At 47.6% G+C, this 16777-nt stretch overlaps 2 protein-coding genes across 7 annotated transcripts in view; one reads left to right on the top strand and one right to left on the bottom strand.

Moving 5' to 3' along the window:
• Positions 1-2154: 2154 nt before the first annotated feature.
• Nagk (N-acetylglucosamine kinase) lies at positions 2155-16672 on the top strand. Of its 4 annotated transcripts, XM_036182730.1 has the most exons (12): positions 2155-2425; positions 2734-2797; positions 4031-4115; positions 4266-4364; positions 5070-5211; positions 6010-6120; positions 6700-6812; positions 7455-7542; positions 8318-8415; positions 8804-8882; positions 9768-9986; positions 16453-16672. In XM_036182730.1, the coding sequence occupies exons 1-11, from the start codon at positions 2308-2310 to the stop codon at positions 9953-9955; spliced, it is 1185 nt and encodes a 394-aa protein (XP_036038623.1). In that variant the 5' UTR covers positions 2155-2307; the 3' UTR covers positions 9956-9986; positions 16453-16672. The 4 variants fall into 4 exon arrangements, with proteins under 4 accessions (XP_036038623.1, XP_036038624.1, XP_036038622.1 ...); XM_036182729.1 differs by lacking the exon at positions 16453-16672 and having other exon boundaries at positions 2156-2425; positions 9768-10084; XM_036182731.1 differs by lacking the exons at positions 2734-2797; positions 16453-16672 and having other exon boundaries at positions 9768-10084.
• Paip2b (poly(A) binding protein interacting protein 2B) overlaps positions 15167-16777 on the bottom strand; it is a 33318-nt gene continuing 31707 nt past the window's right edge. For all 3 annotated transcript variants that reach the window (XM_036182733.1, XM_036182736.1, XM_036182735.1), the window contains one exon: positions 15167-16329. In XM_036182733.1, the coding sequence (XP_036038626.1) occupies positions 16273-16329 (57 nt within the window). In that variant the 3' untranslated portion in view covers positions 15167-16272. The remainder of the gene's footprint in view (positions 16330-16777) is intronic.

Genomic DNA, 16777 nt, shown 5'->3' with positions numbered 1-16777 from the left:
TTGCACCTCAGATAAAGCATTTATCTAATTAATCTTTAACAATAAAAACTTGGGGGTCAAATATCGGGGTAAGAACTTAAAAGATCAAAGGAGCAGGGAGCAGCCACCAGGTGTTCTCTACTTCTACCACTCCTCTGTCTAAAAGGGCCTAAATCCTCTCTCAGCCCCGCCTTACTACTTCCTGTCTCCTCTCTGTCTACAGTCCTCCAAACCTCTATGGTTAATTTTGGTCAGCTAGTGGCTGGCTCCACCCTCTAACTCCAAGCAGACTTTGTCAGACACAATCAAAATATCACACAACAGGGAAGAGATTGGTCCTACCTAAACTTGCAAGCCCATGAGAGGCCTGCCCCTTTCTGAATGAAGGGGGAGTGGAAGGAGAGGGAGTAGATGGGAAGGGTGGGTGCTACCAGGAGGGGAGGAGGGAGGGGAAACTGTTCCGTATATAAAATAAATGAAAAAATGTAATTAAAATAAAATAAAATAAAAATGGCAAAATCCAAACAATAACACAAAAGCATACTTGAGTATTATCACAAATAGATCTCCACCCTCATTACACTAGCACAAAAAAGGAAATTTCTCTTCAAAATTCACCAACTTCACATTTCTGCTAAAACCTCTGTTCAGTTTGCATCCAATGCAATTAGCTGTGATTCCAAAATTGTTGTTGGATGAAATCTTTTCCAGCTTTGATGTACTGTGAATGGAAATGTCTCAAGTGGGCATTGAGACCCTCCTTCTAGTTTCTCTATCAGGTAGCAATACTGTTTTTATTCTTGAGTTATTTGGTGTTTTACTGACTCAAATAGGTAAGAAATAAATTACAGAATCCACTCACTAATCTTAAAAAAGTATGCCTGGGCTGGAGAGATAGCTCAGCAGTTAAGAGCACTGACTGCTCTTCCAGAGGTCCTGAGTTTAATTCCCAGCAACCACATGGTGGCTCACAACCATTGTAATGAGATCTAGTGCTCTCTTTTGGCATGCAGGGACACATGCAGACAGAACACTGTATACATAATAAATAAATTTTTTTAAAAAAGGAAAAAAAAAGAAAGAACTAAAAAAAAAAAAAAAAATGCCTACACCAAAAATTTACATCCCAGCACTTGGGAGGTGGGGGCAGGAGAATCAGGAGTTTAAACACAGCCGCAGCCAGAGTTTGAGGTTAGTTTGGAATACATGAGACAATGTATGTCCACCTTACCAACTATTCACACCAAAACTCAACCAGAGCCAATTAATTGTCAGGGAAAGAGGATACTAATTAGAGATTTTTCCAAAGGAGGCAGGCACGGAGGGCAGAGGTTGGACAGATGGCATGCTAGCCCAATGGAGGCTCCATCTGCTGTCTCTTGGCTATCGAAGCTGCCCCTAGCTGCTGTATTTTAAAAACGGCAGGAGTCACAGCTGGGTGTAGGTGGCGCACGCCTTTAATCCCAGCACTCGGGAGGCAGAGCCAGGCGGATCTCTGTGAGTTCGAGGCCAGCCTGGTCTACAGAGTGACTTCCAGGACAGAAACCAAAACTACACGGAGAAACCGTCTTGAAAAACCAAAAACCAAACAACAACAACAACAAAAGAGCAGGAGTCATACCATACGACAGGGCCCACGTGAGAGGTTTATTGAGGAGAGGGGAGAGAAGGGGGCCAAGAACCACCTGGAGGAGCCTGAGGTGGCACAGGGAGCCACTCTCCTGTCAGACCCGATGGCCTCTTGCTCCTCTTCCATTGCACATTTTAGAATAGGGGAGGGTGGTGTTCAGAAGGTCAACTCGGGTCTATGAATGGCAGCTTTTTGCAGGCTGAGCCAGAATTGTGCTCCAGGCCAGTCTGGGTTACACAGATGAGATACTGCCCAAAAAGAACAGGCTAGGCTCAGTTCACCTGTAGAGCGGTTGCCTGACACGCACGGAACCCTGGGCTCTATGGAGCTCCACCACCGCTAGACCGATGCTGACAGCAGCCTGGGGCCTTTCTGCCCATTACCGGCTCAGTGCTCAGCGCAGCGCAGACCCCAGGCTGCGCTCCAGGGAAACTAAACCTTGGTTCCCGGCCCTAGTCCTCAGGCATTTCCGCCAGGCTCTGAGCAAGCCTCGGCTTGCGTCTGCGCGTGCGCGCCCCATAATTAACCGTTCGGTTGCCTGCTGCTTCCGGCATTCCCTGGCACACCTTCCCAAGCTCGCTGGTTGCGGTTTGGCCTCCGAGAGGAAGCTCAGGGCTGGAACAGAGCGGGCTAGTACTGGCCAGCCTTAGCGACAGAAGCTGGGCCATTGGCACCCTGCGCGTGCGCGCCGAGGTCACATGACACGGGGCGGGTGCGCGGTGGGTAGAGAGAATCCACCGAGGGAGAGGGAGGCTGCCTCCGAGGGACCTGCCGTGGCAGCTGTAGCATGGCCAAGCTCTATGGCGGCGTGGAAGGGTGAGCGCTGGGTTAGGGAGCGGCGGGCCAGGGGGCGAGGCGGCAGCCTACTCCACGTCCCGAGCCTCTGTGCTCCACGGTGCGACCACGCCCCTCCCGGCCGCCACCTTCTCGCCGTCTGGGTCCACGGGAAGAAGGTTGTACAGAGCTGGGGTCAGGTGGGAAGTTGCCGCGCGCGGGTGGACCTAGGAAAGAGGCGGAAGCCCAGATTGAGATTTATGCCCAAGGCTAAGCCGGGAGCTGAGCAGGTGCCCCCAGACACTGTCTTGTCCTGGTGACTGGGACCCTCCCCTGCTGTTGGTTCCCAGAGTCTCCTGTTCAGAAACTGGTCTGTTGGACTTTGGGAAGTAGCTCTGCCCGTCATGGCTTTGGGTGAGACGTCTGCCCGCTCTGGGCCTCAATTGCCACATATGTAAATCAAGAACAAGGGTGAGCAAGATGGTGATTTGGCCTGTCCCCTGCGCATGATAAACTTTTTTTTTTGTGGATCTGGGTGTGTCAAACCTGGACATGCTAGGAGGAGGGTCTGGTATCTTAACAGCTTACTGCTGACTTACCCTTAAAGTGTCTCCGTAACCGGGCGGTGGTGGTGCACGCCTTTAATCCTGGGAAGCACTCGGAGGCAGGCGGATCTCTGTGAGTTCGAGGCCAGCCTGGTCTCCATAACGAGTTCCAGGAAAGGCGCAAAGTTACACAGGGTCGTCTCGAAAAACCAAAAAAAATAAAGGGGGGGTGTGTGTCTCCGTGAATTGCTAAGGTTGATGGCCTCTGGTGTTTTTTGTTTTGTGACACCTTAAAAACAAACAAGGAAAAACCCTTAGCAGAATGTAGGAGTTTGCACTTAGTCTTGTTATAGTCATCTGGAAGGTAGAGCTTAATTTTCCCTCATTTGTCAAGAAGTGATTTTGGATTCTTAGTCTGCTGTCTCGTTCGTTAATATCTCCTCCGAACTTGATTTCCTCTTTGAGTTGGATCTTCGAGTTTCACATTCCAGGAAGTGCTGATCAGTAGGACATCACCGTTCCGAACGTCACTCTTCCTCTATGCCACGTACCCCAGGAGTTTAACCCTAGTGGGTTTAGTTGTTGAGGTCTGTATAAATTTCTCCCTGCCTGGTGATCATTTCTCATAAGTGTACTGAAGACCCTGGTGACAGGAGATGGGTCTCAGCGTGACAGGAGTGGCTCTCAGCTGTTGTGAGAGGAGCAGAGGTCTGCTCTTCTCCTTTGATGTATTTACTCTTAAGTTGCTTTGGCCAGACCCTGGGCCGGTTAGGTTAGGGAATCCATCTAGAGTAGTACCTAGTGGTGCTCATAATGAGAAGCAGACACGAAACAACCTAATGCACTCTTAATTCAGAGCAGTCCTGCTAACTGGGGCTTACTAAAGTGTGGAGAAGCCCACATCAGACAAGTTGGAAGGTCTAGGTGTTGAGTGAGTGGGAGGGGAAGAGTGTGGCAGACACTAAACAAGTAGGCTTGGAAGTAGAGGTTGGGTTTGCTAAAGCTGTCTCTACCCTAGACTCTAATAAGGGACTACTCTGCAAGCTTGGTTCTGTCTGCAGTTTTAGCAGGACTGAGTCTCCTCCCCGCTTGTGCTTTATAGGGGAGGCACACGGTCCAAAGCCCTTTTACTTTCTGAGGATGGGAAGATCCTGTCAGAAGCAGATGGACTGAGCACAAACCACTGGGTAAAAAGCCATCCTGAGGGGACCAGAGAGCTTGCTTCTTATTTAATGTGCTGTAACTCCTGTTCAGGTGGTGGCTAGGCCTCTTAGCAGCTGGTAGGGGCTGTACAGGTCCTGCAAGCCTTTTTAACCCTCCTTCCCTGTTGGGGCCAGCTGATTGGCACAGACAAGTGTGTGGAGAGGATCAACGAGATGGTGACCACTGCCAAACAGAAGGCTGGAGTGGATCCTCAGGTACCCCTTCGAAGCCTGGTGAGTCACCTGCAGCTGGAGCCGTCAGCAGTGCTGAAGCAGGTGGCCAGCAGGGTTAGATGAGTTTGATAATGAGAGGAAAAGGTCTCTAGGGCCAGGACCCTCAATCTTCTCTATTCTTGTGGTTTCAGGGGTCATCTATAATGTTTTTATAGAGCATGTTTTGTAAGAGCATGGGGCTCCAGAGACCCATTGGTACCTTGATTTGAATCTCAGCTTTGCTACCCAGTATAGTGTCCCTTAAGTCAGTCACCTTCTCTCAGCCTCAGTGTCCTCACTTTGCAAATACAGATACTAAGAGTTGTTGGGAAAGTGAGATAGTGAGATTGTATTCCAAAACGGTCAGCACCCTGTAGCCTGGAAGGCTCTTTAAACGTTGGCTCTTCTTCTCCCAGGTTGCCGTGACTGTGGCTACTTCTCAGATGTACAAGGGAGATATGCAGGCAGTCAGATCCCATGAATATCAAGCCAACCTGCTTTCTCCGTATCCTCTCACCTTGCTTCTTGGCCTGTGTCTCCCTTTCTTTCACTCTTTCCTAGGCCAGGCTGTCCGTGCAGGCATGGCTTTCTAAGGGCTTACTGTGGTGGTGGTAGGGGGTGGTTGGCTGGATGTGGGTATCAGGAGGAGAGGGGTTAAGAAAAGAGCTGATCTGGGGCTGCTTCCTCCTTTCTTTGCTCAGTGTGTCGCTCTCCCTTGTGGCCTAGGGCCTGTCCCTCAGTGGTGGGGAGCAGGCGGATGCAGTGAAGCTCCTGATAGAAGAGTTGAAGGGCCGATTTCCCCACCTGAGTGAAAGTTACGTAATCACCACTGATGCAGCAGGTTCTATCGCCACAGCTACACCAAATGGTGAGGATGTGAAGCGGGGATGGGGTTGAGAATGAGCTGTCTTATAGAGAAAGCCCCTTAACTACAAGTGGCAAAACTTCTCTTACAAACATTTGGAAGGCAGCCATTGTTATTCTGTCCCAGCTGTCCTTTCCTGGGCATATCAAAATACTTGCTAGACCAGGGACCAGGCACATAGGAGGAAGGAGGGCAGAATAAGTGTCTGGGTGGGAAGTGAGGGGTGCAATCTATGGGGGCAGAAGATGGCGAGTACTAAAGAGGAAGTGTAGGACTCTGTAGGTATGGTAGTATGCTGGTATATAACTGAGTCTCTCAGGAGACAGAGGCAGGCAGATTACTGCAAGTTCAAGGCCAGCCTATTCTATGTAAGTCCTAGGTCAGCCAGGGCTACCTTATGAGACCATCTCAAAAATGAAACTGGCTTAGGCTCTGATTTTTGAGAGGCCTTCCATATTTGAGAAGTTGTGGAAGGGTTTTCGCTTCTGTAGAAGTGGGAGTGGCTATCTGAATGATTTAGGGTGCTGATGGTCACTGTAAGAACAGAGTCTGCCATAGTCTCTGGCATTAGGTACTCAGTAAACCAAGATCATTTGAAGTCTAGCTGGCAGGGAGCCATGTTCCCTTGAAGAAATGCAGATTTGTGTTCTTCCTTCATCCCCTGGACAGAAACAAGTAGGCTGTTTGCTCTGGTTGGGTGGTGATCCCTCTACTGTGGGGCTGGTTTCTATCTTTTGCAGTGGGAAGCTGCTGCTCTATGCAGGCTCTTGGCCACACTGAGCTCCCATCCCCTCTCCCCAGGTGGGATTGTGCTCATCGCTGGAACTGGCTCCAACTGCAGGCTTGTCAACCCCAATGGCTCCGAGAACGGTTGTGGTGGCTGGGGCCACATGATGGGAGATGAGGGCTCGGGTGAGCACATGCAGGGCCTGAGCATACCCCGCCCTCTCCCTGCCCTCTTGGTCCCTAAATAGCTCTTAAACCTGTTTCAGAGTACAGGGTAGTATTAGGAGAATCACAGAATTACCATCTTGCTCCTTAGTAGCCTCTCATGCTCAGAGTTCAGTTTATGGCATGGTGGTGCAGCCTACTTCTGTTGACTTTAGGAGACCTAAGGGAAAGATTCAAACTGAAGGTTAAGGCCATAGCTGTCCAGAGACTCTCTGCCAATGGGAAGGGGGTCTGGAAACACTGCCCACTGACAATACTTTTAGGGCAGCATGTACACGTCTTTGGTGGCTTCTGGGTCCAGCTCATGATGTATCTGCAGCTGTGTACGACAGCTAACCACCCTTGTCTTAGAATGGGAGCCAATGTGACAAGTTTACCTACTCAGTCTTCCCACCAGCTTTCCCTTGTCTGGGTCTGCCACATAGTTTGGTTAAAAGCCTCCCTCCCTACTGGGGGCCACTGATTGACCGATCACTGACTTCTTGGGCTTGAGAATCCTTCTTGATGATTGGCTGTCTTCTTTGCTCTCTGCTCCTGCAGCCTACTGGATTTCACACCGAGCTGTGAAAATTGTGTTTGACTCTATGGACAACCTGGAGGCAGCTCCTCATGATATTGGCTATGTCAAGCAGGCCATGTTCAACTATTTCCAGGTACTGCCTACCACAGTCATGTATACCTAGTGCAGGTACTGGGGGATCCACAGGAGAAGGGGGTGGGGGTCTCCAGGTGGGTCAGAACAGTAACATGGAGAAGTGACAGGGTAAGGACAGGATTCATAGTAGTATGGCAGTGTGCCTCTTAGGAATTTCAGCAGTTTTGCAAACATTTAAACAAAGCCAAATGAGACAAGAATATAAAACACTTTGTAATGTTTCTGTAGATATATTTATCCCACACCCACTAAAATGTACTCTGGAGAATCTGTATTTTTTGGGGACTCAGAAGGGTGATGTGTTAGATTGGAGGTGGTGGAGGAAGACAGTTTGGGAGGTGAGTCTATTCTTGGTTGCAGCACTTCTCAGAACCTCCGGTTTGCTCCTCTTAAGTAGGGACTGTAGGGGACTGCTCTTTAACTCAGGCAGTCTTTTGAAGATTTCTTCAATGAATTCCATCTTGAGGAAGACAAAACTACTCAAATGATAAATCTCAAATTCCTGTAATTTTTAAAGCTTTAAAAAAGTCCCAAAATATTTTGGTCATTCCAATGGACACACTGGCAAGGCCGCTTGGGGTGACAAACTAGGGGTTTTCTGTGTCTGTTGACTGTTTGTGTCTACTCTTGTGTTCCTCAGGTGCCAGATCGGCTAGGAATCCTCACCCACCTGTATAGGGACTTTGATAAATCCAAGTTTGCTGGGTTTTGCCAGAAAATTGCAGAAGGTACAGTAGGTGCCGGCTTGGTTGTAGCTTGGTTCCACAAAAGCATGTCTAGTGGGAGGGTGGTGCGTGGTTAAGCCTGTGTGGTGGTGGCTGTCTCACCAAGTACCCTGGAGTCTGTGGCTCAACTTGGTGTGGTGGATAGGGCGAAGATGGGACTAGACAGCACTGGATTGTCTGGTGTTTCTCTCCCTGGTGGCCATGTGGCTGGTGCAATCCACAGGCCTGGGTTGAGAACCTGAAGTGTGTCTGTTGGGCAAGTTCACAGAAGCAGGGTTTGGAAAGTTCAGGCAGCTTGTACTGGCTTTGGGAAGAGCCTGCCTGTCACACCTTATGTTTTCACTGTGAGGTCTGCCCCCCTTTAACTTGGATTCCTTGGCCCCAGGACTTATCTCAGAACTAAGGCTCGAAATACCAGCCAAGATGGGGCTGGCCAGTAGCACACTGTTGGGAGTGCTGGTCACCAACAGGGCTATCAGCAGTCTTCTCAGGGTCCCTTGTCTGCAGGGCTGATACACAGCAATATGGTTTAATATTCACTGGAGTCTAGTCCTACTGCTCTGGTGGGGTGGGGGAGGATTTTCTCAAAGCTTAGTGAGCTGCTTCGGGCAGGGCACTAGAAGAGGAGGTACCTGGAATGGTAGGAAGCAGCTTGCTTTACCAATGTGGGCATCCAACCTAACACTGACTTGGCCTCTGCCCTACGGAAGGGAGAGAGCGGCTAAAGTAGATAGGCTGCTTCCTGTATTCTCCAGCCCCTTCCTCTTCCATGCTCCAGGTGCACAGCAGGGAGATCTCCTTTGCAGGTACATCTTCAAGAAGGCTGGGGAGATACTGGGCAAACATATTGTGGCAGTTTTGCCAGTGATTGATCCGGTGAGTTGAAGCAAGACACAAAGGTGGGTGGCAGCTGGAGGAGGTCTGGCCCTTGGCCTAGGGTGGTGAGACTGTCCCATCAAACTCTATGTGCTTTGATGCATCTGATCTGTAGAGCCTGACTTCATGTGGTGCTTGTCTTCTAGGCGCTCTATCTTCCTACTCAACATCCTCCCATTTGACCATTCCTTTCCTCTTGACCATTCCTTTCCTCTTCTCTGCCTTACTTTCATGTTTTCCTCCTTGCCGCTCCTCCCCCGCCAGTCCACCTTCAGTTTCCCCACTAAAGGGAGAGTGTCTTGGACTGAAGTTGGTCTGAGGAAACATCCTGAGGCCCTGACAAGGTCTAGGGTCAGCTTGCAGCATCCTATTTCTGCCTTCTTTCCAGGTCTTGTTCCAAGGGAAGCTTGGCCTCCCCATTGTGTGTGTGGGCTCAGTGTGGAAGAGCTGGGAGATGCTGAAGGACGGTGAGTCTGCATGGGCAGGTGCAGCTGGAAAGGAGGGTGAAGTAGGGTCAGCCCCTGTGACCCCTCCTGGGGTATGTGCCTGCTAAACCTGTGCTCTACTGTAGAGCTGTACAGCTCTAGCTCTTGAGCTGGTGGAAAGATGTTCTATTCTAAATGATGTATTAATCACTGTTTAAGATTTAGTTACCTTTTTTTTTTTTTTTTGGTTTTTTGAGACAGGGTTTCTGGAACTCGCTTTTTAGACCAGGCTGGCCTCAAACTCACAGAGATCCACCTGCCTCTGCCTCCTGAGTGCTGGGATTAAAGGCGTGTGCTACCACCGCCTGGCAAGCTAGGCTCACAACCAAAACATAAGATTCATTTACTTTTATGTTGTGTGGGTATTTTTGCCTGCATGTCTGTGCACCATAGGTGTGCAGTACCCAAGGAGGAGTAGAAGGTTGTTAGAACTGGAGTTACAGGTATTGTGAGCCACCATGTGGGTGCTGGGTACTGAACCCAGGTCCTCTGATGAGCAGCAAATACCCTTAACCATGGAGCCATCCCCTTACAGCTCAGCCCAGTGTGTGATAATCAGCCCAGTGTGTGATAACCTGTGGTAGCCTTAGTCACCATTCTAGTCAGAAAGAATTTCGCATGGCAGCCTCAGCTCAGCCAGTTTCAGGGTTTACATTAGACTCTGAAACAGCTCAGGGTCCCTACTAGATTCTGGCACCAATAAGTGTGGGTGTTGCATGCTCTGGAACTGAGTATAGGTTCCTTGGGCTGTTGGTCCCAGGACCCACAGCATGCTGGTGCCTCTGTGCTGGATGCTTGGGCATGGGGTCTCCAGCATCTCCACTGAAGTCCTAGCTGCTGATCTCTTCCCTGTGTTCTTCTCTCCAGGCTTTCTCCTGGCACTGACTCAGGGTCGAGAGCTGCAGGCCCAGAAATCCTTTTCCAGCTTTACCCTGATGAAGCTACAGCATTCTTCTGCACTGGGAGGTGCCAGCCTAGGAGCCAAGCACATTGGATACCAGCTTCCTATGGACTATAGCGTCAACGCTATTGCCTTCTATTCCTATACCTTCTAGGGCCTGCACTCCCTCCCCCATCCAGCTGACAGTGAGTGTTAGAAGGAGGAGCTTTTTTTGTTGTTAAAAACACATATAGAAGAAAATAAATGCACTTTACCCCCTCCCCAGTAGGATGGGATCAACACATTGCTGTGCATGTCTTCAGCACTTCCAGCAGGTTAGCCTAACAGGTTCAGTGTTGAAAGATACACTCCAGGTGATTGCTCTGGTACATGCACCTACCAGGCTTTTAAGCATATAATGGCTCCGCACTTCCCATTTCTACACCACATGCTTTGGCTGCCAGGAGCTGGAACCCAGTTTCCTCTTGGCAGAGTTACGATTTCTTATGATGGAATTAAGTTGTATCCATGCCTACCTCCTGGGGAATGACTCAAGATCTATCACACCCTCTCCCAAGGTTCCCATTAGGATTTAGGGATAGTACAATCCTAGTCTCAGTTTTGACTTAACCTTTGATTTGGCAGCTGTAGGTACACAAGGCATTTTATTGTTTCTTGTCTGAATGAATCCCTGTGGGCCAAGTAGCCGGCCTGTTCCTCACTGCTGCTCATCTGGCTCTGGTTATAGTGGGACACTTCTCTCTCAGATCTTTATAGCTAGGCTGCTGCTGCCAGCCGGGGGGGGGGGGGGGGGGGGGTGTTGTTCTTCTGGAGCTAATCCTTCTAGGAAAAACTCTTGAATTGCCCAGAGGTACTGTCATTCCCAGTACCAGTTGGCAACTAAGATTAACCAGGTCTGGATGTGCACAATGCTAGTTTTAACCTCTGGGTTCTGTTTTCCCTCTCTTCAACTCCTGCACAGTATACCTGTCCATACATGTGGAAGGAGGGAGCCAGGTTTAGTCAGGAAGGTGCTACCTCAGCACTTCAGCAAGTACATTTATTGATTTGTGGAGCAAAAATTTTAAGCAATTTCCCCCCCACTTTTGGTGTTTTTAGGAAAATTGTTTTAAGGATTCTGTGGTAATTTTATGTTTGGGTGTTCTGCCTACATTTATGTACACTGTGTGTGCGCCTGCAGGGACCAGAAAAAAATCCAGTCCTGTCTGGGACTGGAGTTTGAGATGGTTGTAAGCCATCTGGGAATTGAACCAGGAGCAAACATGTTCTTAACTGCTAAGCCATACCTCCAGCTTGTTTTTCAGATTTTAAAGGCCCTGTGAGCTTTTAAACATTTGCAACAGGGACAAGAGTCTACTCTAGACCTAGGTTTACTGGAGGAGCCAGGCAGCCTGGGCATCATTAGGCTGCTTTGCTCCACTGGCTCCTCTGGCTCCTCCATTTCTACTTTGACCCTCTTTCCTCCTGTGTACATCACCACCTCAAGAGTCCAGCAGCATGGTGGACAACGCTAATACCCAGGGACATGACTAGAAAGTTGCAGTCTTGAGCACTGATTCTGAGTGAAACACTAGTGTAGTTTCTATCCCTGTCCACTTGTGCTCATTATTAAATGGGCCTCAGATGCTTCGAAGGTCACAGAGAACTTGCCAAAGTAGAGGTGGAGAGCCAGTGGAGCTGAGGAGGCTGAAACCCAAGCTTAAGGGGCTGACAAAAGTACAGCATATTCATCAACAGGAAACAGCTCAATACTGAAAGAACACCTAAAAAAAAGTGCCAAATAAATTAATTCTAGTTATAAATAAATTAATTTGATGCCACTGACATGCAATGTCCAGAAAAGGTGCATTAATCACACCAGGGCCTGGGGACCAGCATATGAGAGAGCTGACTGGGAGAAACAAATACGGTGGTTGGTACTCCAGCCCTAAAGGAAATTCTTAAACTCAGTGACTTAGAGACACTTAAACCCAGTGAGTTTCATGATTTGTCTGATAGGCATCATTAAGGAGCTACCCCAGCTCAAAGCTGTTTCTACTTTTCAAGTACTAGTTTATTTTTATTAACTTATTTATAGACAAAGTCTCATTTATGTAGACCTGGTTAGTCTGAACTCTATGTTGGCCTCAAACTAGAGATCTACCTGCCTCTGCCTCTTCTCAAATCCTGGTATGAAAGATGAGTACTGCCCACAATCTGCTGTTAAATATTTCTGAAGGCTCACAACTGGCAGGACAAAATTCTGTTTGTGTGTTTATAAAGCAAAACATGTTACTACTTTACAGGAAATGCATATGATAGTTAAGGGATATAGTTTACTGTTGGAACACTTCCTCACCCGTGCACGACATCTTCCATTTAACCCCCAGCGCTGAAAGACGATTTGGTAACAGTACAATATTAAGCTATTTAGGACAACCAGGTGGTCCACACCTATCATCTCAGCACTGAAGAGGCTGAGGCAGGAGGATCAGAGGTTCAAGTCTAGTCTGGACCACAGAGCAAGACTATGACTCGAAAAAAAAAAAAAAAATTTTTTTTTTTTTTAAATATCCTTAACCAGAGTAAGGATTGCTTCAGTGGTAGAATGCTGCCTAGCTGTGTGAGGTCTTGAGTTTGATCCTAAGAACTACCCCTCCCCCTGAAAAAACAAAATCTTAATATTATTAAGTAACCTGGAATGTTTATTCATTTTAAAATAAAGGCAGTCAGGTAAATTTGGAGGAAAGCTCAGCAAATTTTCCATTCAAATTATATTTTTATTGAATTTCCTCCTGTTCTCCAAGAACAGGAAAGGAAGTGTGTCTCCTAAGCTTGACATCTTGAAGAGAGTAGTGTGTCTTACAACCTAGTCCTGACTCCCAGGGAATGGAAACGTCTGGGGTTCAGCAGTGTGTTGGCTGATGAGGGCAGAGGGCAGGTAGTATGCAGTCTAATGTTTCCCTGGGCAGATTCCTGCTCTGTTCCCATCACTACCAGCGACTTCTTGGAAGATTAAACATGGGAAAAAGAAACCCACTCCTTCCAGATTGTGACTCTCTAAGTCTGGTTACATCCTCCAGGTAGCAGAATGAACTTTGGAAGGTGCTCACACCCACTGCACTGAGCTATCCCAGAACTGACCATTCCTGGGGGCAATGAGTCTCATGGCAATTGTGAATAGACAGGTCACTCAGGGTCCCTGCTTCACATATCAGCATCCTTTCTACTCTCCCTACTTGACAAAACTAATGCCTCCAACCCTTGCTCTCTCTCCCAGAGGAGAGTGGCTGGCATAAGCTTTTCCACCAGATGGTACCTCCAACTTTTAGTCAAACTCCTATTCTTGACATCCTATAAACCTAGACTAGTAGCATGTAATACCAAGACTCTTACTGAAGAGATCTTTTCCCTCTAGCAACAGGGGACAAATTCAGGAAGCCAGACAGTCACATGCTTATCTACCACAGCCCCAGTCAAGAGGTTCACTCGGCTGTCCCCCTTTCCCAGCTCACTCAATTGAAGGTGCTGACTTGCAGAGCTGTTTACCTGCATCTTAGTTTCTTGAAACTCAAAACAAACCCTTGACATAGCAATAATATGAAAAATGCTTAGTAGTTTTAAAAACACTAAAACATTTATTTTTAAGACATGGTTAGCCTTACAATCTTAATGAAGCAATCACAGCTCTTCTGACTTTGGAAATAGGGGTGCTCCCAAGATCCAGCCTCTCTCACAGGTTTGGAATGCAGCCTGGTGTAGTGCTTGCATAGCACATGTGAGATCTTAGTTCAATAAAAAAGATCCAATCTTTAGACTATTTTCTGGCTTGCTTATATGACAACCAAAAGTCAGGTACACTATAGTTAGAAACTGGCCCCAGACCCTGAGCTATAGTAATAGTACCCAGGCTTTGGCTACCTCCATAATTTCTTATGCAGTCCAAAATGCCTGAAGAGACATTCCTTTATCCCTTAACCCCTCCACAAAAGGAAAGTTAATGAGTCAAATAATCACAATTAGAACTCAGTCTAATAAATGAAGACTGGGACCAGCCAGACCAGGAACTATTAAGAACACTTTCTATTGCTGTATAAATTCTCAAGGGGGAAACAAAACCCTCCCAAACCCAAAACTCTTCTGCTAAGCTGGCAAACTCTAAGGCTGAGCCTGTAGTCTGGGGCACAATTATGCTACTTCACAACATTGAATGATAGGAGAGTTGGGTCACAGGAATAAATCATTCCACAATCACTAAGGACCACCTACCTCACTGGCTGTATCCCAAGCCTGGAGTCAGCATGCTGCTCTGAGGTGGACCCAACACACCAGCACTTGCTTTCAGGTACACAGCACTCTAGTAGTATTAACCAAATGCACCCTCGAAACCAAGACAGATATCAACATCCAAGTAAAATGAGTCAGCACAGCAGGAGGGGAGGTAGGCCTCTGGGACCACACCTAGCAGCTTGGCTTCCAAAGGGCAAAACTTTAGGATGGAATAAAACCTCCTCAGGCTTGCACTTGTACTCAAAGAAGGGTGCACTATATTCAGGCGAAGATTCTCAAGGATATTCCTGCAATCCTGATACATTCTGAACTCCAACAGCCTCGTGGAGACTGCAGCAGAATCTTCTATGCCCTACCCATACCCTTCTCCTTATTAGAAGTGGCAAGCCAAACTAAAAGCTGAAGCAGGAATAGAGTCCTCCCAGAGGACTAGGAGTTCCTAGTTTTATTCTCTTGAGGGAGAAGCTTTGGGAGTCAGTATGTGTCTGGACATACAATTTCCCTGAGCTACTCACTATGATGTGACCTAAAGGGGAAGGCCACTGTCACAAGATGCTATCCTATGAAACTTTAACAGGAAAAACAGGGAAGTTTCTGTTTAACTGCTGGGGCTGTTTACAAGTCAACAAGGGAGGGTTAAGAACAGCTCAAGGGTAGGACTAACCTGGCAAAAGTGAGACTCTGGGTTCTATCCCTGGAACCAAAACAAAATAGAAAGTCAGAAAACTAGCTCATGAAAAAGGAAAAAGTTCCAACTTTCCAGACTCAATCCTTTCTTCCAGTCTCTGCCCACATCCACATGCTGAACTGATAGAATGGAAGCTACATGATCTTTCCAGACCTAACACACAGCACAGGGACAGCACTCTCAGGCCTCTCCAAACCCCTGTCCTGGGAGTATGAACAGGACAGGACACTTGTTCTTTCACCTTCAACACTACCACCTTCACCTCTATTCACAACAGCAGCTCCCAAAGGAATTCAGTTCCACAGAGCATCAATAAAACCCTAGTGAGTTACAGGGAAAACTAAGTGCACCCAGCCAGGCCCATGAAGACAAAAAAAGCTAGTTTGTGGGAGCAATAATACCCAGCTTTTTTTAACAGCTTCAAGGAGCTCTGTTGTGTTCTCAGGCAGGACTCCTCAGTAGCTTAGTTTCTGGGAATCACTCTGTAAGGCAGGAGAAGCACCCAAACTGAGCTGAGCATACTAGTGTTTGGAAAAACATATTTCCTTGAAAAAAACAAAAACCAGAAATCTTTGAGAGAAGACACTATAAAAGCCAGATATTTATGGGGCTAAAGAAAATAAAACAAAACTGTCCAAAAAGATTCAAGATGCAACTAACCCAATGAAAGGCCTGTCTCAGACTTCGGCTAACCGTGTCTTTTAGAGCTGTGAGGGAAAGAAGCCAGGAGTAGCCCCCATATGGATCATGAAGGCAAAGTGACTCTATGTGACCTTGACTTGTAAATGACGGGTGACAGCTACACACCTATGATCAACACCAGGCCAGCAGCAACTACATGACAGACACCATCCAGCCCTGTTCTTCTGATGTACAACTACATGACAGACACCATCCAGCCCTGTTCTTCTGATGTACAACTTGCATCAATCCAAAGTTACATTCACCCAAGAACTTCCAAATCTGTGTTTTCTTGAGTAGAGTTCAGGCCAGGAGACAAGGGCTTTGTGGGCCAATGGTACCCCAGTTCACTATGGAAATGTCAGGGGTTGGAGAGGTTGAGTGTTGCATCTGGTTTACATCTCCTGTTCTGTTTTTCCCTCTTACCACCCAGCTGCAAACGCCTTAAGCTCTCCAGATACCCTGCTCCTGGTAGGTACACAGCAGGGAAGATTACTTCTTAAATACTGCTTCCCTTGGTCAGCTTATTTTGCTCGAATGCAGACAGAACATTCCTTAGAAGGGAAAAACAACTCCAAAGAACTTCTCAAAAATAAAATAAAATGGGAAACTGCTCTGAACAAGTCAGCAGAACAGAAGAGCCAAGTTCAGAGGGCTTGGAGAGTAGTACCTCGCACATTAGTTACTCAGTCACAGTATTCAGTTAAACCACCTTCCCAACCCAACCCGCCCTGGCCACACACCCTTGCCACCCCCCTTCAGCTATGCCTTTTTGTGCATTGCTGACCCCAGGTACGGGGACAAGACAAGTCCTTCTGGAAGCTTCCAACACCTCAGTACTTCACTCCTGGAATAAACTCCTTGGCATCTGGATTCAGGTTACTTTTGCTCTGAAATAAGAATCAAAAGAAAACATATCTCAAAGCAAGCTGTACTTTATTTTATTTTTCATGATTAAAAAAATTAATTTGGTCTCTGTCTCTCTCCCTCCCTCCCTCCCTCTCTTACTAAAGCTCTAGAAAGGTAACCACGGCTCGTGATTCTTCTGCCAACCAGCATACCCCTCTGTCCGCATTGCCGCCAACCACCAGGAGCGCCATTGCTTTAACCAACATTTGGTGCCGTGACTCGGATATACACCAACCAAGGACCTGCTGACTGCTGCCACTTGCCGCCTCCACCGTCCAGCGAGACCACAAAACCATGAGTGCACGTGCTACCTGCTTTTTTTTTTTTTTTTTTAATAAGTGAAAGTCTGGGATGTAAGGGTTTTGTCCTTAATTACATCATCATCCTGGGACAAGGGCCAGCCTAAAAAGCAGGCGGGCCCTCTGTGCC

The sequence above is a fragment of the Onychomys torridus genome, chromosome 3, assembly GCF_903995425.1.
Source record: "Onychomys torridus chromosome 3, mOncTor1.1, whole genome shotgun sequence".
In the NCBI taxonomy this organism is placed as follows: Eukaryota; Metazoa; Chordata; class Mammalia; order Rodentia; family Cricetidae; genus Onychomys; species Onychomys torridus.
Note: the sequence above shows the minus strand (reverse complement) of the source record. Positions and strands in the feature narration are given on the sequence as shown.

What these genes read in the sequence shown, in the direction of transcription:
- Nagk (XM_036182730.1), top strand. Translation starts at nt 2,308, where the DNA reads ATGACACGGGGCGGGTGCGCGGTGGGTAGAGAGAATCCACCGAGGGAG. An exon ending in CTCTATGGCGGCGTGGAAGG is followed by an intron (nt 2,426 to 2,733) that starts GTGAGCGCTGGG and finishes GTTGGTTCCCAG; the next exon opens with AGTCTCCTGTTCAGAAACTG. An exon ending in CCATGTTCAACTATTTCCAG is followed by an intron (nt 6,813 to 7,454) that starts GTACTGCCTACC and finishes TGTGTTCCTCAG; the next exon opens with GTGCCAGATCGGCTAGGAAT.